The sequence below is a fragment of the Equus quagga genome, chromosome 8, assembly GCF_021613505.1.
Source record: "Equus quagga isolate Etosha38 chromosome 8, UCLA_HA_Equagga_1.0, whole genome shotgun sequence".
In the NCBI taxonomy this organism is placed as follows: domain Eukaryota; kingdom Metazoa; phylum Chordata; class Mammalia; order Perissodactyla; family Equidae; genus Equus; species Equus quagga.
The window spans coordinates 53,552,651-53,580,457 of record NC_060274.1 but is presented as its reverse complement, the minus strand read 5'-3'; the positions used below and the strand labels follow the sequence as shown (position 1 = coordinate 53,580,457).

The 27,807-nt window shown below is 35.2% G+C and overlaps 1 protein-coding gene across 2 annotated transcripts in view; it reads left to right on the top strand.

Moving 5' to 3' along the window:
• Positions 1-27,807, top strand: part of SEMA3A (semaphorin 3A) — a 450,150-nt gene that overhangs the window by 353,356 nt on the left and 68,987 nt on the right. For both annotated transcript variants that reach the window (XM_046669012.1, XM_046669013.1), the window contains 2 exons: positions 5,377-5,470; positions 20,737-20,856. In XM_046669012.1, the coding sequence (XP_046524968.1) occupies positions 5,377-5,470; positions 20,737-20,856 (214 nt within the window). The remainder of the gene's footprint in view (positions 1-5,376; positions 5,471-20,736; positions 20,857-27,807) is intronic.

Sequence of the window (27,807 nt, the reverse complement as noted above, 5' to 3'; positions counted from 1 at the left end):
GACCAGGGCTATGTCCTTTCTATTTCTTGGATATAGTTTTTCTATAGAGCCTCTATTTGGTAACACAGTCGTTCATTTATTCACTCATTCTTTCATTGAGCATTAACTCAGTGCAAAGTTCTGTTTTAGTATTTGAAAGAAATATAGTGAATAAGATTTCTCACTAGTCTCAAAATAATTTAATAGGAAAAGAATAGATGCATTACTGAATATCAAGGTTGAAGGTAACAAATGACACAAAGAAGGTATGAATAGATTGCTATGCAAGTTCCAGGGAGAAAATATTTTTTCTGCTAGGGAGAATCAATGAACATTTAATGGACTAGGTATCTTGACCTAAAGTTTAAATAATAGGTAAAATTTGTACCTGCATAGATTTGGAAGAAGGGATGCAAATGGAAGAAGGACATACAGGAAAATACAGGGCGTGTATTTGTTCATCCGTACTGATGTTAAATGTTACATAGTGTAAACCCTGGTTAATAAAAATCAAAAACTAAACTAGTGTTTTTAGTATAATTTTTTTCTTGTGGATTTCATGGCCTTTTCTACTATGGTTGTGGTTGGATGACTTTTCTCTCCCTGGAGGCCCTTTGATTTTTGATTCTACTCTTTGCTGCTGAGGGAATAGGATTGAGGATCCAGAACTGTGTTGTCCAATAGAACCTCTGTGACAATGAAAATGTTTGCGTCTATGCAGTATTGTATTCACAAGCCTTGTGACTACTGAGCACTTGAAATGTAGCTAATGTAACTGAGGAATGGAATTTTTTATTTTAATTAATTAAATAGCCACATGTGACTCATGGCTCCGGTATTGCACAGCATAGATCTAGAGTCACATTTTTAGGAAAAGTAAATTCTGGATGAATTTGATCCACAAATGGATCTCATTTGGGCAAAATACAGTATGCCACACTATTTCCTGTGAGATCTTATTACATCCCTTCTTTGCTGAAGCCAGTAGTTTTACCCAGTATAGTCATTGCCTGTGTACTATTATTAATTAGGATATGCAGAGAGGAAACTAATAAGTTATATTTGTAGAAATCTCTGAAGACTTTTAGGAAGTGACTTTTGAATTTACTCTTAAAGGAAAGGAAGTTCTCCCTGGGGTTGAGGGCTGAGAGTGGGTGGGGGAGGAAGAAGAGGTTTCAGACAAAGATGAACCAAAGCATGATGTGACCAGGGAATACCTGATAATTCAGTATAACTGACAAACAAGGTGTCTTTTGTCAAGAGCAGGAGAGGAGAAAGAAAAAATTTGAAAAATATAATAGTATATGTTTTTAAGTGCTGTGCTGTCCAAATATTGGTTTTGATGTAATTTTATATAGTTTCCCACTCAAAATGGTCATTCTATCACTTTTGTGTAAGATTTCTTTTTTTTTTAAACATCGTTTATGTTTTAATCATTAAATAAAGCAACTAAAATTGCAACTTGGTTACCTAAATTTATTGCTTGGACAAGATTGAGTTTGGGAAATTTATTGCCATGATGTCACCAATGGTTTATAATTTATAAGACTTTGGATTAGACATTAGTACAGTTATTATTTCCTCTAATGCGTTACCTCACCACAGTCTAATAACATTCAGGAAATCCAAAAGACAAAGGGGAAAGAGTGGTCTTGAAAGCTAAAAATAGCTGCTGAAAACTGATGCAATCACGTAATAAAATATGGCACAATAACTTATGTGATATGCTCATAGTATCTGCTAAAGCAATTAGAATCCATGCAGCTATTTTTTGTTCATATATTACTAAAAATGAAAACCATTCTAGCCCAAGTGAGACATACGAGCTATGCAGTTTAATGGTATACACCGGTCTTAGAATTTTTGGTCTTATTACTTGCATATGTTATCTATTTAACACTCTTTAAACCAGAAATCATTGAGTAGCAATCAGATTTCAAAAGGCCTTCCAAGTACAGCTAAACAGTTGTCTACATGATATGTTACATATGACAACATGGAATGTTAATATACAATTATATTAATACAGAGTTCCTTTACAGTGGGTTAATATATTCACACATCTAATAATAGGTCTTACTCACAAGATAACAGAAACAGCAATATTGATGTCTCTTCATATCAATCACGTTAAATTTATCAGATATATTAAAAGGGTAGTCTTTTTTAATTGAGAATTTTTATACATACAGTATTTAATAATTTTCAGGAAAGCTTTTGAACTAGACTGGTCTAGCTAGCTATGGGAAAGAACAATTTTCTGTGCATTTGGGGAGTCCAAAGCATTTGTATATATTTTAAACACTTGTCCTAATTTCCACTGATGGAAATATCCAGGCATATCCACTGTGATGTGAGAGATATGGATCAGTGTAGGAAAGAATGATTTTATGGTGGCAACTAAAAACAATGGGAAGAGCAAATTAATGAATTTTTTCGAGGGCGTACTAAGTATTTTTTATATATATTATTAAAATAAATATTCACATCAACTGTATGTGATTTTCTTATCCTCCTTTTACAGATGAGGAATCTGAGTTTCAGAAGGGTTTAGCGATTGCCTGAGACCCATAGTTAAGAAAAGGCAGAGCCAGGGATAATACCCAGTTCTACTGATTTCAACATCCTTGGACCCTATTACTATATGTAACGGGTATGAATTTTACACCACAAATGTTTGTATGTGAGAAATTTAATTCCCTATTCAGAAATCAAATTTTACTTGTTCCAGGCCCCCATCTCACTAGGCTGGAAAGGAAATTCAGTTTCTTTTTTTTTGAGAGAGATTAGCCCTGAGCTAACTGCTGCCAATCCTCTGCTTTTTCCTGAGGAAGACTGTCCCTGAGCTAACATCCAGGCCCATCTTCCTCTACTTTATATGTGGGACGCCTACCACAGCATGGCTTTTTGCCAAGTGGTGACATGTCCGCACCCGGGATCCGAACTGGGGAACCCCGGGCCGCCAAGAAGCAGAACGTGCGAACTTAACTGCTGCGCCACCGGCTGGCCCCAGGAAATTCAATGTTTTACTTTTCATTAGAATCATACAAGAACATAGAAGAATTGCATGGTGATACCCACAAACTTGGGTAAGAGAGACGTTTAATGGAAAAAAGGAGGCCAGCTTTGAATACATTACCTGACACCATGATGAAGGATAGTTTTCATCGTCTCTTGAACCATTACTGACATGCTTAGTCTCTCTTCCCATGAAGTCTAATCCTTTACCTTGTAAATCAAATATTAAACACGACATTGGAAGTACTTCTCATCTACCTTGGCATTGTCCTATTAACTTGGACATATGACCCCAGACATCAAGTGTCTCATACTTTGAGGGATAGCTCCTCTATCTTTGTCAGCATTGTAAAATGTCTTATGAGGACAAGAAATTTATAGTAATATTTATTATTGTTTTTGAACACACCGCCAATTCTCTCTGCTGCTTCCTCCAACCTGTGAAAAATAATCACATCTACAAATTTTAGTATTTTCTATGATTAGTGGCAGTAGAGTGTGTATCTTTAACTGAGCATATTTCTTTTGGATTATTTCCTAATTTTTATCAAAATACATCTAAATATTTCTTAAGACATTCTTCTATGCTTTTTCTTAGTATATGTCAATGTTTCATATTATAATTTTAATATTCAAGTGCCTATGATAAATTTGTATTTGTAAACAAGTTTGTAATTTTGTGACTTATAAAACTGTCATTAAGTAATATTTCTTTCATATTATGCCAGGAAAGTTTACAATAATGGTAACAACTTGTGTTAAATTTTCATATTCTTTTGTTATAGTGGTAATATGAGCAGTGTTAATAAAATAAAAATAAATTGTGTTTGTTTTTTATTTTGCTGCTTTAAAAATGCTTTATTTCAGTTCTTTAATCCTCACACTAACATATGAGGTTAAATATCCTTATTGGCATTGACTTTTAGGGGCCTGAGATACTAATTGGCGACCCAAGAACCAGAGCTAATCATTGGCCCAACTGGGCCTCACTCCAGACTCACTGCCCTTTCCACTACAACCTAGCACCATTCTGAGAAACCCCATAAATTATTGCATGGTGTAAGTTTTAGAAGTCAGCTAAAGAGGCATCATTCCAAGGGATAGCTAATTACCAAACGCAGAATCAATACAAGGCAAGAATAGAATTGGTAATTCTCACTCACAGTAACAAACGTGGAGAACACTTTTGTTTTGCTTCCTTTTCACTCTTTCTCCCTAACTCAAAGAGCCATAAATTGAAACTCTGCCATTAGCTCCATCAGAAATATTAAATGTTAAATAAAGTGATCGTAAAATGAACACCATTTACTATCCTAAGAAGGTAGAAAATACTTTCATGTGAACAGTAGAGAAATTGCCAAAAAAGCTATTTTATTTTAGTCTGTGGACAAGTTAATGCGCTACTGGAAACAGCATCCATATTCTGATCTAATTAATTCCCAGAGCACTTGGTTCTGAAAAGAGTGCTCAGAAATACCTCCCCTTTTACTCCATTGTCACCTAGAAGTTTCAGTAGCTGGACACATTCTGAGGACTGTGTCTCAGGCATGAGCTAGTTACCCACTTAAGGCTTTTGTTGCAGTGCTTTCTGGCATACTTTCTACTATGTGACTTCTGCATGTTTCTGCATGTAGTCAAACGTTCACCCCACTTTCTGGGTACTTGAGCCTTAACTGAGCAGACTTCCCTGTGATAAAAATGTGTCATCCCTGTGCTGCTTGTTCTAGCGATGCTAACTCTGGGCACACCTCCCCTAACATACAGTTTGATATTTCACACAGAGAAATTGATAAGGATAGTTTCAGGTACTTGTACCTTCCAATGTGAGTAATTTAAAAATGCATGAGAAGCTTGTAAGCAGCAAAGTCGTAGGAATGACAGGCTGGGGGAAGTGACTGCTCTGGCTAGCTAGAATTTCCTTTTGGAAAGTTCATTCAGAAAAGTAAGATAGTGTATCTTATTCTAGAAATCTAATATAGCGGATTGCTATCTTTTTTCCCTATGTGAGGGGAAAAAAGAGTCATTTTATTTAAATTTGAAATTCTTTCCTTCAAGAGACACTAGGGTAGCTCTTGGCATACTTATGTGGTAAAATGCTCACTCTACTCTTGTCATGACCTGTCTTCTTCTTTAGAGTTCATTTATACCTTATTACTTGCAACGTGCTAAATGCTACTAAAGATCACTGAGCTAAGTAGATGTTAGGCTAGTAATAGCTAGGTTTTAATCCACTTAAGTTATTTTGCCATTTCTGAATTTTACACAAATAATAATACCCTTTGACGGTGGACATGAGTACTCAACCTCTGTCTGATTAACTGGCATGTTAAAATACTTCTTGTTATAAGTAAATTCAATCCTTCTTTTTCTTTCTTACAGGACAACATTTTTAAGCTGGAAGACTCACATTTTGAAAATGGCCGTGGGAAGAGTCCATATGACCCTAAACTGTTGACGGCATCTCTTTTAATCGGTGTGTAGTCAACAATCAATTAAACAGTGAGTTTTCTGTAGATAATAACCAGATTGTATGTTCATTTTTATATACCAAGGTTTTTTCTTATTGATCATAAGCTATTTTTGGAGGATATCAGTTGAGATATTTTCAAATATTTTGAAAACGAAGAAGAAACACTAAATGCTGCTTTGATTATTGCACTGTTTAGTCTAGGATGCTTTTTAATTGAAGTAGTTTAATAGTAGCTTTCAAATTCCTGCTCAATCGCTATACATCCCCACTAGAACTTTAAAATTTTTATTTTGTAAGAAAAAAGTTTTGGTTTTTATTTCATGAAAGAGATATTTTAAGGGGGAATTTTGACAAATCAGAAGGAAGGAATGAGATTCAGTTTATCTTGTTAATTGTAGTTCCAACATTTGTCACACTCTCAACATCTGAACAACTTAATTAGCACAATCAGTCTAAAGGATGCTACAGTTGGCAAAGACTCTATTGTGTTACCTTAAGTTGACAAAGGCTTTCCGTATTCATCCTTTTTGGCTTTGTCTTATTTTCTCTTAATCTAACAAAACATTTTATATATTTCCTCTATCCTTTTCTCTAACCATCTTCCTTTCTAGTTTTCTTCTTTCTGCTTTTCAACATTGCACATGGGTGGTAAATGCTTAGTCATAGCTCAAAAGGATAGAAGATGATAGAAGTAGTCAGAAGAAAGAGAAAACTTTCGTCTGTATTGAAAAATAAAGAATTCTTAATACATTCTTTAACCACTTCTGGACTGAGGCTAAATAAACACACAAACAAAATGCGATACATCGTTAAAAAAGCTTTCATTTTCATTTTCATTTTCTTTTTTTAACTTTTGACCAAACCAACAACCTAGAACACAAAAGATTCTGGATCATTAGCCTGTTCCTGTATATACTTTTAATATAATTATGTAGAAATTAGGAAACTTTTTCTTTCCTTTTTTTGGATTCCTTTCTATAAAATATAGAAAGTAATTTTTGATACAACAAAAAGAGTAGTGAAACTTTCAAGTGTAAAATTTCTAATGGAATTTTGAATAATAAGTCTAGATGTTTTAAAAGTAAATTTAGGTTATTATTTGATGTGTCATAGTTCATAAAGTTTTACCAGCCTTTTTCTTTTTAAAAATAACTTTTTTCCTACTCAACAAAATAAAACTAGTCATATTGACTACACTATTAACCATGAAGATATGTTTTTTACAATATTCTCTAACGTTTACTTTATTACTATGTGTCATTGATCCATTTTGTATTAAGAATAAAGCCATTACAGCACGAATTATCTCCTCTATTGCTTTTCAAATGTATACAGTTTTGGTCCATTTGATCCATTTATGGAGCATTTTAACAAAAGTTTAAGACCTGAAGGAATGCAGTAAATGTAGCACACTTATAATTTTCCTGTTTACAGATGGCCTGGTGATTACGTGTGGATGACTTCCTTAAGTGCACACACAGAAATTTGAGGTTGTCTTAAACAAAGAGGAGGAGTCCCACCTTGTTCAAACTTGTAGCCTATACTTATCTAAATTGCACACTAAAGAAATGATTGATAGTCCTCAAAAAGCAGTATGTAAAATTGTGCCTAAAGGAGCTTTAATTTGTGGTATGTTTCTCGGTAGGGATTTGCTTGATTATTTATTTTAATATTCCTTTGAGAAAGGATGATGACAAGTAAGTATTGCATAGTTCATATGGTATGCAACCACACAAAGTCCACAAAGAATAAGAAACTCCACAGTTTTGGTGTTATATTAGAGCTTATTTGAAAAAGCTGTATAGGTTCGTGAAAATGAAAAGAGAATGAGGGAAGTTCTCTGAGTCAAGGAGAGGTTGTATAGCTATAAAGATGGCGTTTCAGAGAAACAGCTGTGAAATGGATATCCAAACCTTACCTATCCAACATGGTAAAATAATTGAGTAACTTTCAGAGGTATCTAGTGCTTATTGACAAGGAAGATTATTCGACCAATGTAAATTAATGTCTGAATCACTTGAATAGCAAGATATAGAAAAATGAATAGGCTTACCAGACCTGGTACAATCCCTGACAATATCCTCAACACCATTATAATTCAAGAGCTGTGCTTTTTTTTCATAGAGGTTATTTGCTTCTTTTGTAACTGTGCTATAAATTCTTCCTCTCACAGTATATTTAATTCCCCTCTTTGGGTTTTTCTTGGCATTTTGTCTTGTGCTGCTTTAAAAAGAATGTGCACTAATTTAATGGAGTTATTTAACATAAATATTTTCTACAGCACTTACCAAACTTTTACATACAAGGGTAACAACTGTCTCTGAAATATACAGGTTGCACATTGTATATTAGAGAATGGCTATTGGGAAAGCCTACCTACCCAAAAGATTTTTTTTTATGTCATGCTGGTTTATAACATTTTGAAATTTCAGTTGTACATTACTATTTGTCAGTCACCATATCTACGTGCCCCTTTACTCCCTAACCCCCTTCCCCTTTGGTAACCACTAATCTGTTCTCTTTGTCCACGTATTTGTTTATCTTCTACATATGAGTGAAATCATATGGTGTTTGTCTTTTGCTGTCTGGCTCATCTCACTTAACATGCTACCCTCAAGCTCCATCCATGTTGTTGCAAGAGGGATGATCTTGTCTTTTTTTATGACTGAGTAGTATTCCATTGTGTATACATACCACATCTTCTTTATCCATTTATCAGTCTATGGGTACTTGCGTTGCTTCCACATCTTGACTATTGTTAATAATGCTGCAATGACCATAGGGGTGCATAAGTCTCTTTGAACTGTTGATTTCAAGTTGTTTGGATAAAGACTCAGTAGTGGAATAGCTGGGTTGCATGGTATTTCAATTTTTAATTTTTGAGAAATCTCCATACTGTTTTCCATAGTGGCTATACCAGTTTGCATTCCCACCAGCAGTGTATGAGGGTTTCCTTTTCCCCACATGCCCTCCAACATTTATTGTTTTTTGCCTTGGTAATTATAGCCATTCTAACAGGTATAAGGTGATATCTCATTCTAGTTTTGATTTGCATTTCCTTGATGATTAGTGATGCTGAAAATCTTTTCATGTGCCTGTGGGCCATCTGTATATCTTCTTTGGAAAATGTCTTTTCATATCCTTTGCCCATTTTTCTTTTGAGGAAGATTAGTCCTGAGCTAACATCTGCTGCCAATCCTCCTCTTTTTGCTGAGGAAGACTGGCCCTGAGCTAACGTCTGTACCCATCTTCCTCTACTTTATACGTGGGACACCTACCACACCATGGTTTGCCAAGTGGTGCCATGTCCGCACCTGGGATCCAAACCGGCGAACCCTGAGCCACTGAAGCAGAATGTGCACACTTAACCGCTGTGCCACCAGGCCGGCCCTGCCCACTTTTTGATCAGATTGATTGTTTATTGTTGCTCAGTTGTATGAGTTCTTTATATATTTTGGAGATTAAGCCCTTGTAGGATATATGAATTGCAAATATTTTGTCCCAGTTGGTGGATTGTCTCCATTTTCACAGTTTCCTTTGCCTTGCAGAAGCTCTTTAGTCTGAGGAAGTCCCATTTGCTTATTTTTCCTTTTGTCTCCCTTGCCTGAGTAGACATGGTATTCAAAAAGATCCTTCTAAGACCAATGAGAAAGAGTGTACTGCCTATATTTTCTTCTAGGAGTTTTATGATTTAACATCTTACTTTTAAGTCTTTAATCCAGTTTGATTTAATTTTTGTGTATGGCAAAAGATAATGGTCTACCATCGTTCTTTTGCATGTGGCTGTCAAGGTTTCCAAAAACCATTTATTAAAGTGACTTTCCTTTGTCCATTGTATATTCCTAGCTTCTTTTTTGAAGATTATCTGTCTGTATAGGTGTGGGTTTATTTCTGGGCTTTCAGTTCTGTTCCATTGATCTGTGTGCCTATTTTTGTACCAGTACCATGCTATTTTGATTACTATAGCTTTGTAGTATATTTTGAAGTCAGGGTTTGTGGTTCCTCCAGGTTTGTTCTTTTTCCTCAGGATTGCTTTAGCTATTCAGGGTCTTTTGTTGCCCCACATGAATTTTGGGATTCTTGGATCTGTTTCTGTGAAGAACGTCATTTGGATTCTGATTGGGATTGCATTGAATCTGTAGATTGTATTAGGTAGTATGGACATTTTCACTGTGTTTATTCTTCCAATCCATGTGCATGGAATATTTTTCAATTTGTTTATGTCATCATCGCTTTCTTTCAATAATGTCTTATACATCTTTCAAATCCTTGGTTAAATTTATTCCTAGATATTTTATTCTTTTTGTTGTACTTGTAAATGGCATTGTATTCTTGAGTTCTCTTTTTGTTAGTTTGCTGTTAGTATGTAGAAATGCAACTGATTTTTGTAAGTTGATTTTCTACCCTGAAACTTTGCTATAGTTGTTGATTATGTCTAGTAGCTTTCTTATGGATTCTTTAGAATTTTCTATATACAAAATCATAGCATCTTCAAACAGCAAGAGTTTCACTTCCTCCTTGCCAATTTGGATACCTTTTATTTCTTTTTCTTGCCTAATTGCACTGGCCAAAACCTCTAGCACTATGTTGTATAAGAACGACAAGAGTGGGCACCCTTGTCTTGTTCCTGTTCTCAGTGGGATGGCTTTCAGTTTTTCCTGGTTGAATATGATGTTGGCTGTGGGTATGTGATATAGGGCCTTTATGTTGAGGTATTTTCCTTCTATACTCATTTGATTGAGAGTTTTTATCATAAATGGATGTTGGATCTTGTCAAATGCTTTCTCAGCCTCTATTGAGATGATTGTGTGATTTTTCTTCCTCATTTAGTTAATGTGGTGTACCACACTGAATGATTTGTGGGTATTAAACTATTCCTGTGTCCCTGGTATAAATCCCACTTAATCATGGTATATCATTCTTTTGATGTATTGCTGTATTTTGTTTGCCAGTATTTTGTTGAGGATTTTTGCATGTCTGTTTATCAGTTATGTTGGCCTGTAGTTTTCCTTCTTTGTGTTGTCTTTGTCTAGCTTTGGGATCAGGGTGATGGTGGTCTCATAAAATGAGTTAGGAAGTGTTCTATATTCTTCAATTCTTTGAAATTGTTTGAGGGGGATAGGTACAAAATTTTCAAGTTTGGTAGAATTATCCAGAGAAGCCATCTGGCCCTGGACTTTTATTTTTGGGGAAGTTTTTGGTTATTGTTTCAATCTCTTTACTTGTAATTGGCCTATTCAGATTCTCTGTTTCTTCTTGGTTCAGTTTTGGGAGGTTGCATGAGCCTAAGAATTTATCCATTTCTTCTAGATTGTCCAGTTTGTTGGCATGTAGATTTTCATAGTGTTCTTTTATAATCCTTTGTGTTTCTGTGATATTTGCTATAATTTCTCCTCTTTCATTTCTATTTTTATTTATTTGAGGCTTCTCTCTTTTTTTCTTGGTGAGTGTGGCTAAGGGTTTGTCAATTTTGTTTTTCTTCTCAAAGAACAGTTTCATTGATCCTTTCTACTGTTTCTTTTGGTTTCAGTTTCATTTATTTCTGCTCTAATTTTTATTATTTCCCTCCTTCTGCTGACTTTGTTCTTTGTTCTTCTTTTTCTAGTTCTGTTACATGTAGTTTAAGATTGCTTATTTGAGATTTTTCTTGTTTTTTGAGGTAGGCCTGTATTGCTATGAATTTCTCTGAGAGGACCACTTTTGCTGTATCCCATATGAGTTGGTATGGTGTATTTTCATTTTCATTTGTCTCCAGATATGCTTTGATTTATCCTTTAATCTCTTGAATGGTCCATTGGTTGTTCAGTAGTATGTGGTTTAGTCTCAACATGTTTGTCACTTTCCCAGATTTTTCTTGTTTTTGATTTCTGGTTTCATAGGATTATGGTCAGAAAAGATGCTTGATATGGTTTCACTCTTCTTAAATTTATTGAGGCTCGCCTTGTTTCCCAACATATGGTCTGTCTTTGAGAATATTCCATGTGCACTTAAGAAGAATGTGTATTCTGCTGATTTTGGATGGACTATTCTATACATATCTATTAAGTCCATCTGGTCTAGTTTTTCATTTAGTTCCACTATTTCCTTGTTGGCTTTCTGTCTGGTTGATCTATCCGTTGATGAAAGTGGGGTGTTAAGATACCCTACTATTATTGCCCTGCTGTTAATGTCTCCTTTTAGGTCAATTAATAGTTGCTTTATGTACTTTGGTGCTCCAGTGATAAAGGCATGTATATTTATAAGTGTTACATCCTCTTGGTGGAGTGTCCCTTTTATCATTATATACTGCCCCTCTTCATCTCTCATTGTCTTTTTTATCTTTAAGTCTATTTTGTCTGATATAAGTATGGCTACACCTGCTTTATTTTATTTGCCATTAGCTTGGAATATCATCTTCCATCCCTTCACTCTGAGCCTGTGTTTGTCTTTAGAGCTAAGATGTGTTTCCTGGAGGCAGCAAATTGTTGGATCTTGTTTTTTTTTTTTTTTAAAGATTTTAGTTTTTCCTTTTTCTCCCCAAAGCCCCCCCAGTACATAGTTGTATATTCTTCATTGTGGGTCCTTCTAGTTGTGGCAGGATCTTGTTTTTTAATCCATCCAGCCACTGTGTGTCTTTTGATTGGGGAATTAAATGCATTTATATTTAGAGTGATTATTGATATATGAGAGCTTAGGGCTGCCATTTTATTGCTTGTTTTCTATTTGTTTTGTATTTCTCTTGTTTCTTGTCCCATGTATTTCTTACTGCCAGTTCAGTTTGGTGGCTCTCTATGATGTTTTTCACAGTTTTTTCTTTATTTATCATTTGTGTCCTTGTTCTGATTTTTTTGTTTGGTGGTTACTGTGAGGTTTGTATAAAAGATCTCATAGGTGAGATAGTCCATCCTCTGATAGCCTCTTATTTCCTTAGTCGAAGCGGGTTCCTTCCCTACTTCTCCCCCTTCTAAGTTGTTGTTGTCACAACTTATTCCATTATGTGTTGTGAATTTGTGGTTAAAATGAAGTGAATACATTTATTTTTGTTGTTTTTCTTCCCTTTATCTTTAGAATTATAATTAAGTGTTTCTTAATTTGTTCTGATAGAGAGTTACAATTTTCTGATTTTTGTCTGCCTATTTATCTCCTTGCTCAGGCTTTGTAAACCCTTTCTTCTTTTTTTTCAGATATGAGGGCCTTCTTGATCAAATCTTGTGGGGGGGGGGTTCCTGTGGCAATGAACTCCCTCAGCTTTTGTTTATCTGGGAAAGTTTTTATTTCTCCGTCATATCTGAAGGATATAGTGTTCTTGGCTGAAAGTTTTTGTCTCTCAGAATTTTGAATATATCATTCCACTCTCTCCTAGCCTGTAAGTTTTGTGCTGAGAAACCCACTGAAAGCCTGATAGGGGTTCCTCTGTAGGTTATTTTCTTCTTCCTTGCTGCCCTTGATATTTTCTCTTTGTCATTGACTTTTGTTAACTTTACTAATATATGCCTTGGAGAAGGTCTTTTTACACTGATATAATTATGAGTTCTATTGGCATCATTTCAATGTAATTCCAGCTCCTTCTGCAGGTTTGGGAAGTTCTCATCTATTATTTCTTTGAACAAGCAAGCTCTCTACTCCTTTCTCCCTCTCTTCTGTCTCTGGAATAGCTTATGTTGCAATGCCTAATTGAGTCGGATATTTCTTGGAGAAGTTCTTCATTTCTTTTTAGTCTTAGTTCTCTCTCCTCTTCCATCTGAAGAATTTCTCTATTTCTGTCCTCTAGAATGCTAATTCTATCCTCCATGATATCAGCTCTGTTATTTATGGAATCCAAGTTTTTTCTCTCTCCCATTGTGTTTTTCATCTCCAAAATTTCTGATTGGCTTTTCTTTATAATTTTGATCTCTTTTGTGAAGAATTCCCTCTGTTTATTAATTTTCTTCCTGATTTCATTGAACTGTTTATCTGAATTCTCTTGTAACTCGTGGAGTTTTTTTACAATGGCTGTTTTGAATTCCCTATCATTTAGATTGTAGATTTCTGTGCCTTCAGGATTGATTTCTGGGTGTTTGTCTTTTTCCTTCTGGTCTAGAGTATTAATATATTTTTCATACCAATTGATGGAGTGGATTTGTGCCATTGCATAATGATAGTATCTGATTGTATGTTCCAACTGCCGCCACTGTGTGTGGGGGGGTGCGCAGCAGGGACTGTGTAATCTGAGCCCACTGCAATCCCTGTCAGCTGTGCCTGTCAAAGCCTGGGCCACTCCTTGGGATTACAGCTGCCATGTGGGATCTCCCACCAAACGGGAAAGCAATCATGCAGGAGTCCAGGGCTGTTACCGTCTGCTCCCACAGTCCCTCTGAGTTGTGCTTCCCCCTTTGTGGCTCCAGCAGTAGTCCGGGCATTCACAGCAATCAGGAGCTCATTTGCCCAGACTCACAGCTCTGCTGTGTCTGCTCCTAGGAGGCACCAGCCATTGTGTTTGGTGGGTGAAGACTCTCCACAGGGTCTGAGCCAGAACCACTCCCTGGGACCATAGTGAGACTGTGGACTCTCTCACTGGATGAGAGAGTGATCACACAGGGGCTCAGGGCTGCTGCTGCTTGCTCTCACTCTCCCTCTGAGACACTCTCCACCCTTTGAGGCTATAGCGGTACTATGGCATTTGCAGCAGCCAGGAGCTCATTCGCCTAGGTCACAGCAACACCGCTGTCTGCTGCTAGGTCTGCTTCTAGGTACAGCAGCTGTTATGCTTGGTGGGCAGGGCCTCTCCACTGGGTCCAAGCCAGAGCCACTCTCTAGGACCACGGTGGGACTGTGGGCTCTCCCACTGGACCAGGGAGCAATCACATGGGGGCTTAGGGCTGCTACTGCCTGCTCCCACAGTCCCACTGAGTCATACTGCCCAGTTCAGGGCTGCAGCAGTACTATGGGCATTTGAGGCAGCCAGGAGCTTGTTTTCCCAGGCTCACAGCTCCACCACCTTCAGCTCCTAGGTGGCACCAGCCTTTATGCTTGGTGCACAGGCCCTCCTAACTAGGTCTGAGGCTGAGCCTCTCCCTGTGGACCATGCAGCCCCGTTGACTCTCCCACTGAATGGGGAAACAATCACATGGGGGCTTGGGGGCTGGTCACCTGTTTCTGCAGTCACATCAAGGTGCACTCCCACCCTCGGAGCCGCAGCAGTGCTACCAGCACTTCAGCCGGGAAGGCAGTCACACACATGTGCTGGGCTGCCTGGGGACAGAAAGTGCTCATCTGTCTCTGTAACCTACTTGGGGGTAGTTCATCCACCTTCAGATGTAGAGCTGTGTGGGTCTCTCAAGCATCCTGATGTGCTGTGTGGGTATCCTTTGCTGATCAGTGAATGTCCATTTAGTTGTCATTTGAAGGGGAAGAGACAAAAGGAACAGCTCACTCCACCATGTTGCTGATGTCTGTTTTCCTATCCAAAAATATTTTGAATATAGTATCCTTATTTCAGCACATAAGAGAAATTTTCAAGGTGGTTCTGGGCTATTTCCTTCCCCAATACTGGGAAATAAAATTTCACATTTGTCTCAAATCATCTGTAAACTGGCTGGATGGATCTTGACAACTTCATAGCAGATACCTTTTTTTTTTTTTTGGTGAGGAAGATTAGCCCTGAGCTAACGTCTGTGCCTGTCTTCCTCCATTTGTATATGGGTCACCACCACAGCATGGCTGATGAGTGGTGTAGGTCCATGCCTGGGCTCCAAACTCATGAACATGGGCCACTGAAGTAGAGTGCACCAAACCCAACAACCAGGCCATGAGATGGCCCCTAGTAGATACTTTTTATACCATGAATCCCTCTATTAAGCAGTTTCAACCAGTAGTAAACTTTACAACCAGATGACAGCATAAAAAATTTAGTTTATGAAACCTGTGAAGGTTTATTATAACCTCTTTTCCAAATGCCGTGGATTTTTAAGCTGATAACCATAGAAAATATGGATTCTCTCTTGGACAATGCATAGCTACTGAATGAAGTCTCCAATCTTGTAATATGTTCTAAGTTTTTCAAATCACCTTAGTAAGGTTAATTTTTTACATCTCCTTTAATAAAAATCATTTCATTTTTTTCAATATGAAATTGCTCCAGTATTTATTTTTTAAGTATTTATTATTTCACCCACTTGTAAATAGTTTTATGACTTTGTTTAAAAATTCCTTATTAAAAATAGCAGTTGCTCCCCTACTCTGAATAAATGCCAGGTGGGAACACAAGAATAAAACCCAATATTTTCCTAACTAGTTAAGTATTATCTCATGTTTTCACGATGTGCAAGGAATAGTCAACTTGAAAGAAGTTTTATTTCTTCATTGAAGTCTTCTCCAAGCATTTCAGCACTAATAATTTAGAAATAGTCCATCACTAAGAGATGTTATTGAGATCTATTTAAAAGGTCTGGGACTACTAGCTATGGTTTATTTCCTCAAGCTAGAATTCCACCTTGTCTCAGGAAAGAGCATAATTTGACATTAGAATATGCTATCATTTGGTATTAGAGCAAATAAGGTACTCCCTAAATTAAGTAACTACAATTGACAAAATTATTTGAACCTCTCTGAGCCTCAATTTCTTTATATATAAAATGGCAGGGCCATGCTAATTCTGCTAGTTTGTTGTGAGGATTAAATGAGACCATGTAATAGCATAATACATTTGGGTGTTTGTATATTTCTTGGATACAAATGGAAGTAGAAACCAAAGAAAACTGATAGGAGTGCTTGCCTGTAGGGAGGCTCAGAGACAGATTTGGTACCTTATAAATTTTATATTTTTAATTTTGTACCATGTGCACATATTAACTATTCAAAAATATTCATTTTAAATGAACAACATAAGTAATAAAGCCACCATATTATATTTATTGATATGGATAAGGTGCTCAATAAATGTAAAAATGTAAAATTATTCCCACACCCTTCCATTCTCAAGAAATGGATCTCATTCATGCTGTCACGGGGGTGGAGGAGATGAGAGAGAGAGGAGAGAGATAAATTTCTTTTCTTCTCTTTTCTAATTACTCTGCTACTCTGTGAAATGGAATTGACTTCAGGTGTTAAGAACATAATGGTTTGGTCTTTAGGTTTGTTTGATTTTTGCTCACATCCATGTCACACTTCACACCTGTGTTAGTAATGTGGCGATTTCATCAGTAAATTTTTTTTCACCCTCTCTTTCTCCTCACCACAACCTTCGTAGGAATTGTAATCCAATATATTAACTGATCTAAGCCACATTTTTTACTTCATTTTAAGCTATGAACAGAAAGTTGAGTACATATGAACTTTTGTCTTTAACATGCTTCTCAGGTAACTTTGCCTCGGTGGAATTGCAGTTCGCTAAACTTTGTGCTCATCTGAGTAAAGAATGTTCTCCTTAGAGACAGTTAAGAAAGCTTACAGTTAAGAAAGAATGGCAGTGTCCTCAAATAGCAATTTTCATATTTGACAATTTCTAGATTGTTAGCTACATTCTCTCAGCACTAATTTATCTTAGTCTGATGTATTATTTTTGAGACATCAAACTGCCTATGTGGTATTTTTTTTAGAGAGACTTTTAAAAACTTTGTTGGACAGAGTATCCACAACCACTTTTTGATACACATAACAACTACTTGAGTATATTATTCTACTTATTGATTTAATAAAATTGGACAAATATCATATTTTCTTTTACTGGTACCTCATTATATATGGAAAACCCAAAAGTATGTATCTTAGCCATAATGCTATTTGAATCATCATAGGATAACATTTACCTAATATACTACTTCAGATTTTCAAGAAGACTTATATTTGGGGTCATAAAACTAGAAAATTATGACTGTGCCCAAGAATCAACATGTAATTTGATAACTTCATAAATGAATGACCTAGAAACTACAAAAGAAGTTTGGCAAGCAGGCTTTTTTTTAAAGATATTTGTTCTCCAAAACTAAGCCAATTGAGGTATAATAAATTTCTTATACTCAGATATCATTAGATCATTTCAGATAGCCACAGAATGTAATAAGTCTTTGAAACATGATGGAAATGCACAAGTGTATTAAATGAAATATACTCTGAATCAATATTATATATCTGCTTAATGAGAATACAAGAATAGGATATTCCACCACCTATACATTTGGGTCAAATAACAAATATGTCATATAATATCTGAAGCAATCAACCTTCATAAGAATCCTATAGACTTTTCAGCAGAAAATCTGATCTAAGGCCTGGTGTAAACAAACACTTACTGATATTGAGCATTGACAATATGAGAATGTACCCTTCATGGCCATCTAATCATCTGGTGCCCTCCAGCTCACAGAAATCATATTGATTCTTGCTAAAAATAATATTTGGGTGGGAGGTAATTTCCTATCACTGGGGGCAACTGGTGCCTAAACTTGTTCCTTCGCTTGGTTTCTAAGTCAATTTCTGAATTTAATTCTGTTTTTAGTGATAAACTAAGTCAATAGCTCTTCTACTGAAGAACTCTTCTGTTTTCTCTGAATGATTGACCTATCTGTTGTCAAAAGAGAAACAAAATCACTCTTGTCTTTCTGCCTTTGCCTTTATTTATATTAATTTTTGCCTTCCTCATGTGGGAATGGATAAAAAAATAAGTATAAGTTATAAAACAACTAAACAAATGAGTAAGAGAAACAAATACCTATCTATATCCAAATGGTAGTTTCTTTTGTGGTTGTTTGTGTCATTTCAGCTGTCTCCTGAATAGAGTTTATATGTAATAATAACCATAATTTTGGATTTTACTCACACTAAAGCAAGCTAAGAGAAAAAAAATTAACGACATTCTTTACTTTTCTATTTCTGATTATACTTCCTATTGGGCATAGTCTTACCTGACTACACTCTGATATGAAATTGTTTCATTTTCACCTTTTGGTTGTTTTATTTTCACCTTTCCGGATATTCATCACGTAACATGTGGTTGAAAGGGCAATGAGGTTCAACTAATAATTTAATACTTTTGAATTTTTCAAGATAAAGAGGACACAAGGCATTCTTTGACAGGTGTTCCAACATCAAAATGTTTGAAATTGACATGAGCATTTTAGGCCGCTTTCACAACACATTTTTAACTAACACCTTCTTATTCACCCAGATCAAGAATAATAATTCACCTGAAGTTTAAAAATTCATCACATCTATTTCTCGATTATTTGTAAAAAGATAAAATATCAACCTTAATAAAAATGTTATAGTTATTGAATACAGGTTAAAATTAAGCAGACAATGGGCATTTAAATATTTCAAGATACCTTTGAAACTTATAGATACCTTATTCATAGTGTTTTTTGTGCTCTTAGAAAATGGTTATTTCTTGACTTTGTGGGCAGTTAAACTGTTATTGCAGCATATTATCGTGAGAGCAAGTCAAAATTGAACATGATATTTAATTAAGTGAAGAGAACACAGATGCTTTTGAAGACCAAAGATACCATACTATGACGATTTAGGATGTCATATGACTATCATTCATTTAGCTAGTAGTTTTTACTTAATATATTGCCAGACCATCATTTTTATTTGTCTTGATTGACAATAATCCAAAATAAATGATCAATTTTTTAAAACTTAATCTCCAAGATAAGGCGTCTTTCTATTAATATTTAAATTCATGACTTGGAGTTGCTCAGTGATTCTCTCTGCAGAGGATCTCCAAAGCCTGGTACATCCAAACACATCAGAGAACCACAGGTTCTATTGAAAGAATTGACTTGGGTTGGATCACTGAGAATGTCTGTTTTCATTACAAAGCCCTTATTTGCAAGTGAGAATTGAGGGTGTGAACATAGAATATCACATAAAGAATCAAATTAATAAGATTTCCCCAAAGGCATTTATAACTGAAGATGCACAGAAAGTTTTTGATTCATCTAATAAATATGAAAGTCTTTTGGAAATGATAGTGTTATACAAATGTTTCAGTTTTGATTTATCTATGCCTACTTTATTTTCGGAATATGTTTAAAATCAATGAATTCAAAAACATTAACTTGTCCAAATGATCAACAAGATAATATTGTTTTACTGTCATTATGGTAGATTATTTAGAGAAAATTTTATATTTTTTTGTTTTGTTTTGCTGATAATTCAGTGTAAGTAAGCAGGAAATAATATGAGGCATTTTCTGTTTAAAGGAAAGAAATTGTAATTTTTATAAGCTTCAGTTTATTAAAAAGTGGTATGGTTTAGCATAAGGGTTTGGGATTAAACAGGCCTACATTTGAACTTTCACTTTGACTTGCCTAGTCTTTAGCTGAGCAAGCTTGGGTTTCTTGAACTGTAAAATAGGGATAACATTTACGTCATGGGGTTGTTGACAGAACTAAATGAGATAATTTGAAAATGTCAAGCCTGTGCCTGACTGCCTGGCAAACACAGAATGGTATTCAGTAAATATTAACTTCTCTTTCTCCTTCCTTTTTTCTTTTCCTTTCTATTCTAATTTTCTAAATATGATTCCTTCATTATTAAACTCTGACCTAGAGTTAATTCAGTTTAAATAGTAATGAGTCAAAGCACAACAGAATCTTGAGCTGTAGTGATAATGACCTGTGCTTGTCAAAATTTTCTTTTCTGCAAATGCATTTCTGTTATATCTGAGACTATGCTGTGACTTGTTTTTTGGATTATATGATAGCTTATATCAAGTTAGACATTTCTCCCACTTGATATATTAAAAAATAAAAAGCAAGAAAAAAATTTGGCAAGGAAAGTATTAGTCCTTTCTAAATTATAGCAAAATCTCATTAATTCAGATCCCACTAAAGAGGAAGTATATTATAAATTTAATCTCCATTAAAATAAAAAACTATAAGCAATAGTTACAATGATACCTCACTCTAATAAATAAGGATATTAAATTATAGTAGCTTTACACATGTAAAAACAAACTGTGATAAATATAATTTGCATTTTGCACTTTAAGTTTGTCTCTGGTCACAGTAGAAAAGAATAAAATTTCGTGTTTTAGTAATGTCCTCTGAATCATATTTTACTCAACTTGTCTAAGTTAGTACTAAATGAGTAGTCAGATACTTAATCAGTGAATGATCATTTAGTAAAATACTTTCTTCAGCAAAGACATAGGATTTAAATAAGTAGCTTTGCATAATGATGCAAAGAACATTTCTGTTTTCTTTTTAGCATGGTCTTAACATCAAACTTGTATTTTGCTTGTGTTGTTTTTCTTGACTTAATTGAATTAAAGTGTGTGTATGTGGTTTCATTTTGCCACAACACAGATGGAGAATTATACTCTGGAACAGCAGCTGATTTTATGGGGCGAGACTTTGCTATCTTCCGAACTCTTGGGCAGCACCACCCAATCAGGACAGAGCAGCACGATTCCAGGTGGCTTAATGGTAAGTGGTGTGTGCAAGAGCATAAGCACGTAACACGTTCTAACTGTAGTCATTCAATGGAGAGCTTTTCTTGTACAATACAAACAGTATGACTTCAGTATGCAGTTAGGCTCGTGGTGGTGACTTCATTACTGTGGGTGTGAGAAAGTGTGGCAAAAAGAGAAAAGAGAGATTAAAAATTCAGGAAAATATAGCTTTGTGCCAAAATTGAAGTTTCTCAGTAGTTAAGTATGGAAAGAAATAGTTCTGGGCTGGAGCTACGGAAGGGAGACAGTGGAAAAAGATAAGATGACTTACCAGTCTTATCTTACAGGGTCACCACAACAAATTTCATGATGTAGTATTTTTTTCCTCCACACCTCTCATATTGCCTTGAGAGCACCATATAAGCTACTGAATGTTTAAAAAAAGTTGTAGCACTAATAACAGCATTATGTTGAAAGGGTTTTCAAAATTTCAAAGAACTTTTATATCATTTCACTTGATTCTCCTTTAATCTTCCTAAAATCCTCTCTCCTGTTTTATAGGTGAGGAAGTTAAGGTTAATCTTTTATCTAACGTTACATCTAACCTAGTAGTAGAAGATTTGGAACAAGAACCCAGTTTTCTGAACTTCAGGCACTGGCTTCACTACTTAATGAAGTAGATACTTTTTTTCACTCTCTTTCTCTTTTTAGAACATAAATAAACTTAATATAGGAGAAAATGTACAAAATTTATAAACCTAAAATAAGTACTATGTTCATTCGGATTTTAAACCAAATAATCCTTATATATTCATCTATGTAGGTTTCTTTTTATTATTCACTTACACATTCATCAAAGATTTTTATAATGGTCCCCACAATATTAGCATGGTTATTTTTTATTATTAAATGATTATTTCCATTTATATCTGCCTTCAATATTATACAGTAAAACTGTTCAGTCACTAGTCTCTCATCCATGAACTTTTTCCTGGTTTCACATGCCTCATTAATAAGGACAAAGCTCACGATTTACAGTCCATCTGTGTTCTCAGTAAGATACTTATTTGCCTCACTCTTTGAACTTCTACCATATTTGATTTTCCTGCTTTTCTGGGGGAACCGAAAATTCGTTTCATCACCTGTGTCTTTCATTGGTTTGTTAGAGGAAAGTCACAATTCTGCCACTTGAACCTTACTGAAACTTCAGGAGACTATGAGTTATGTGTAACAATCTGTGTTCTAATATATCCCATACTTGAAACATGATGTTTATTCAAAATGTAAAGCATACCTCAAATTACCTCAGTCAACATCTCTTCTGTCCTGCAACAGCATTTCTGATTGTCCCAGGATTTTTCACGTATTAGTGAGAATGGTGTGCCTCTTACCTTCCACATTTGACCCTCCTGCTCTTGCTCTTAATTGCATTGATGTTTTTTCATAAATTTACCCAATTTGTGTTTCTTTTGCTGTCTGTGTCTCTTCTTCACCACTGATTTCTTCCTCTGACCTGAAAACTTGCTTGTTTATCCCTTAATCATGGTATGCCATTAAGTCCCTATGTGTCATAGCCTGGTTAGGAACATATTTCCTCAACATTTTTACCACCTTCAGCCGCTTTCAAACTGACTTTGATCTCATGAAACAGCTCCTCCAAAGGTCACTAATGATTTACTATACCTTTTTATCAACCCTCATTTAGACAATCTCACCTGCAGTATTTGTCACTGTTAACTAGCCCATTCTCTTTAAAAGAGTTACTTCTCTTAGTTTCTCTTATTTCCTGCTCTCTCGAGTTTCCAATAAGTTTGACATCACTTCTCTATTGTTGTTCTCTTAAATGCAGATGATGCCTAAGATCATTCATGATTTGAGTACAAACCCTGTGGCAATCAAAAAAGATTGGACGTATAGTCAAATATCCACCCCTGTGGGTAGAGGAGGTATAGTGGTACCTGGGCAACCATTGGAGAAAGTAGAGGCCTCACCAAGGAAAAGAAAAGATGCTGAGATCACAATAAGGCTATCTGTATAAAACTATAAAGGAGCCAAACTCCAAAATGCGAAAGGACAATTTTGGACTATCCACTGTCAATTATTAAACCTTGGCTTTGTATGAAGTCAAAATTAGTAGGAAAAAACCTCTTTCAGCCTTGCTATCTGGTCTATTCTCAAATTGAAATATTTATGTAGAAGGGAAAATGTTTACTTTTTATTCAGCAAGAAGGAAACTTTGATCTGCTAAGAACTCTAAAGGGCATACAGGCTTTCATTGTCCATGAGAAAGAAAATCTCAGTACAAGATGGAATGACATAAAGGCGAGTACAGTATCCATTTCATTTTTATGGCCTTGGAGGAAAAAAATCGTCAAGTTAAAGATGCTTTTGTGCTACACACTCACACGTTGACAGCTGAGTCTGAAGAATTTACACTGTGGGAAAAGAGTCATTGTCCACAGCTCTGTACTTCATCTCTGCAAATGTGTAGTTCATTTGAGAATTCAGTTATCAGTCTCTCAGCACTAAATGTGAGAACTGATTTTACCAAATTTGCACAGGGCTTGCATTTGACAGGGTGCAGAAACTAGAACTGCTGGAGGGCGGGGGATGCAGGCACGTTTGAGATAGAACCAAGGGACTGTGTGAATCACAAGCCTCATGGAATTAAATACCTTTCCAGAATAAAACGGGAAACATAATCTTTACACATTCATGAATAAAATAAATGAGTTTTGAGGCATCAGCGTAGACTACACAATCATTTGTGCTGCCAGAAGTAATAAATTACCTTGCAAGGTACTTTTTGAAAGATCTTCAGGACTATTAAAGTTAATTTTGGCACAGGACTTTACTTTTCTCAAATCAGTTCAAACCAATTCAGTTATCTTGGAAGAATCAGTTGGCTTATTTTAGATGACTTCTAATTTTTCTCCTTGCTTAAGAAAAATAAAAGTTACCTGGAATTGGATCTTGAATTACTTTTTTTTAAAATGGAATTTCACTCTTTTCATAATTGCTCACTAATATTTACATTTTCTATAATAGTATCAATAAAGGTTTAAATTCAGTTTTATTTTAATAGCAAAAATTAGGGAGGGGTAATACTTTTAGATGAAAAATCATAAGAAAGATGGAATCTATTGATTTTTTACATAACTGCTTTTTAAAAATCACCATTTACACTAGCCCATAGTTTATAGTTGTTAGATGTTAGAACAACTTTTGATTTCAGATAATGTACTTGTACGTGTTTGATATGATGTACCCAAATTCACTATGCTTTTTTCTTGTGCTTCATAAATTCTTTCAATATTCTACTGTTTTAAACTTCAATTCCAATTTCAACTCACTAACAATAGGAAAGTTAGGTAAAATTTTTCTGTGCATATGTATAATAAAGAAACAAGTAAGTTTATGCTGTTGTTATAGTAATGATTTTAAGAAATTACTAAATTACATTTAGTATGTAAATGTACCACCTAGTTCTTGTACATATTTGCCATTCATTAGAGCAGATGGATGGCTAACCTATGTTTATTTTTCTGTTTGATGGACATATTTCCAATATTGTTTGTGTCTTGGACTAATATTCAGATGCTGTATGATATGAAGGAAAAACTATAGACTTTAGAGTGGGACAAAGTTTCACCTTGACTTTGGACTTGATTTTTAATTGGACTAATACTACCTACCTCTTACAGTTGTGAAAAAAAATGACCACAAGATAATGTGTAAAAAGTACTAAGCAAGTGATTGGCATATAATAAGCAGCTAATAAATGTGAATTTTCTCTGTATCCTTTATCCCACTTCTGTTGGGTGGAGCAAGCTTAGGAAGCTTTGTCAGATTCATTTTGTGCGTGATTATATTTGAGTCAGGGTGAAAGGGCCGTCAGAGTTGGGTTTAATATATGAAACCATATGGATGCTTGAGAGAGCCAAGGCCCTGTGAACACAAACAGACCTAATTACAGGGCCCAGAGCGTGAGGCCTTCCCACTCATTTCAGGAAGACTTGTTTTCTTTTAGTGGAATTTCCTAAAAGGATCATGCCTGTGGATAGACCAACTCACTTACTTTTTTCTCTAATTGAAATGGTATGCAAGTCATCATTCCACTTCCTCTCACTTGTAACACTCCAACCAGGACGGTCTGCCCTTATTGGAATCAGCAGAGCTTCCTCTGTGGTCACGCGCTAGGATAGTTCATGTTCTCTAAAGATTCAAATTTCTCTACAAGATATATTTTTATGAAAATAGAACCAAGAAATGTGACCACAAATAAACTATGAGAGCACTAATTAATATTGCATGGTTCCAGATACCTAATGTCAAATCACTTGTACGACTCTCAATGTACTGTTTAATTCTACCATCTCTAAAGGCATAAACTATGTCAGAGTATCCAACTAGATTTTTTAAAATAAGCAAAATGCGTTATCTAGTTTTGCATAATGTCATAAGTCTTAATGATGCCACTTTGAATTATTTCTCTGATTGAAGTACGTTAGTGATATTTTGCTGACCTTGGGGGAAAAAACCCCTCTGGAAGCCTTTTTCTATGGTTATGTGAGCAGATGAGTATTAAAGAAGTTGAGTGATCATTCAGTTAGAAAGCAGCAGCAGCCACAAAGGTTTTCTTGGTTCACAGCCTGAGAAAGAAGCAGCACCGATGCAGTCTCTCTGAAGCTTTGAATTACGTCTTCTAGGAATTATACTTTGTATCTTTTAGTTAACAATTCTGAGGGATCAATGGGGAGAGCCGCAAATAAAAATGTTTTTAGTTATTTTTGCTGAAATTATGCTGAAACAAGGATATGTAATAAGTTTAAAACAAGTATTCATATATATATCTAAACACAACCTAGTAATCTGTTTTTTCTCATGAATTTATTACCCAGAAACATTTTCATCCTGATAAAGAATGCACACCCTGCAGAAGTATAATCTTTTCAAAAAGTAAATATACATCATGAAATTATTCTACTCTCGAAATAATGATAAATTTAATAAACTAATTATACTTTATTTTTTTCATAAAGAGCAAAATGTTACCGAAATATATCTTTACTTGATCTCCTTTTCTTAAGACGTATTTTCGATGTCACACTTTGTCTAAGAAACATAGTCACTTTTAATCGGTTTTGTTTGAAATTACATTGCGCTAATGAGGAAAAGTGAATAAAACTTTTGAATAAGAATTAACTCACTAGTGGCAATGTGTGGAGGGTGATTTTGTTTTTTTCAGGCCTCTGAGAAAATGTGCCTGAATAAAATTGTTAGGATACGCTATTTTAACATTTTTTAGTGGTGGGCTCTTTAATGGGTACAACTCTCAAGATTGGCATATTAGTCAAAAACTTTGAACCACTTACTTTATAACTTATAGTTGAATTGTAAGAGTAGAAAAATAACATTTAAGGATATTACCACATTTACTCAAGGAAATCTCAATTTTTAAATTGAAATCGATGAAAATGTATAAAAATGAGACAGTATCTTGGAAAATTCTTTAAATTAAAGCTACCTCTCTTTTTCCTTTGGATTCTTAACATTTTTCTCTGTAGTCTTACCTCAGTTTAATGAATACAGAGCCTGTCTATGCCGATTTCCTCTTCTAGAGTACGTTCAGAGCTTGGTGGGCCTCAACAGGGATTTCCTGCTGACTGGGTAATCTGGGTTCATGTGTGCAGTGACACCAAGCAAGAGAATTACCCAAAGAGGTGGATGCCATGACAATGCGTGTAACCATGGTGTGACTGGCCTCTCTGACATGATTCTCAAAAGCTTTCCCTCTGCGAAAACAGAAGCCTGTTTGCAAATTAATTAGTTTCTGGCAGTAGCTTGATTGTTGACCCAGAGTTTGTAGAGTGGAAAAACAATCAGATTAGTGTGCTCAGGATAAAAGACCAGTGTGCAGTTGCGTGTGGCTTGCTCAACTATTGAAACTATGAATGGACTGAAACAAATTCCTTTCTGAGCAGCCTAGGCAGAGGTTAAGTGTGATGAACCTAGAGCTCCCCAACAGCAAGGGCTTGGGAATTAAAGGATTTTAGCCAGATAAAGTTGAATGATGGCAAGCAATGCCTTTGAATTTTAATGGCATGAATAGTTTTGACTAAAAAAAAAAAACCCACTTGTTATGTTCTTATCACTGTGAGTGGAAGGAATAAGTTTATAATATTATTAAATTTAGGCTTGACACAAATACTTTCATAGTGGAAGATTTCAGAAGCTTTCAGACTGGAAGATTTTAATTATGATGTCTCCAAAGCTAATATGGTAATATCTAAATGAAAAAAAGTTATAAAGTAACCTGCTTTTTGATGTTCATAAAGTGTTTATTCATTTATTTACTCCAACTATTTTACGATGTGTAATCTTCACATGCCCAATAAAATTAATCCTGAGTCAAAAAGAAATGTTGACCCATGAGAATATATATTCTGCTATTTATTTTTACAAATATCAAATTAGATAATCACGCTAAGAAATGAAGGCTGCAAGCTTAAGACAAAAAATTCTGCATGCAGGTTTTGATGATTAAAATTTGCTTTAGTCAATAAATTATTATGTACACTTAATTTTGTAAGACTACCTAACACAATAATCCATATATACTTTTCATTTTTAGATACCACAGGCGGATGTGTCCCTAAATACAGCTCTGATGGCTATCACGATACTTTCCCATTCAAAAATTGTTTCTGTCTCTCAATTTACAAGTGAATTGAATCCAGATTTCTCTGCCTGTCAAGTCCTTTGTCATCTAATCCTAAATGACCTTTCCAATATTAAACACTAACATACTCAAATCTAATAGAATTGGTTATCCTCAATTGTATTATCTTTTTCATTTAACTATACCATTCTCCTGATGGAGTTTAATCTTTCCCACCCTTGAATCCCAAGAGCACATAGTTGCGTGTTTGTATTTATCACTTTGCCTTACACTCTAGGATACACCAACTAAGAAGCTCTTCAA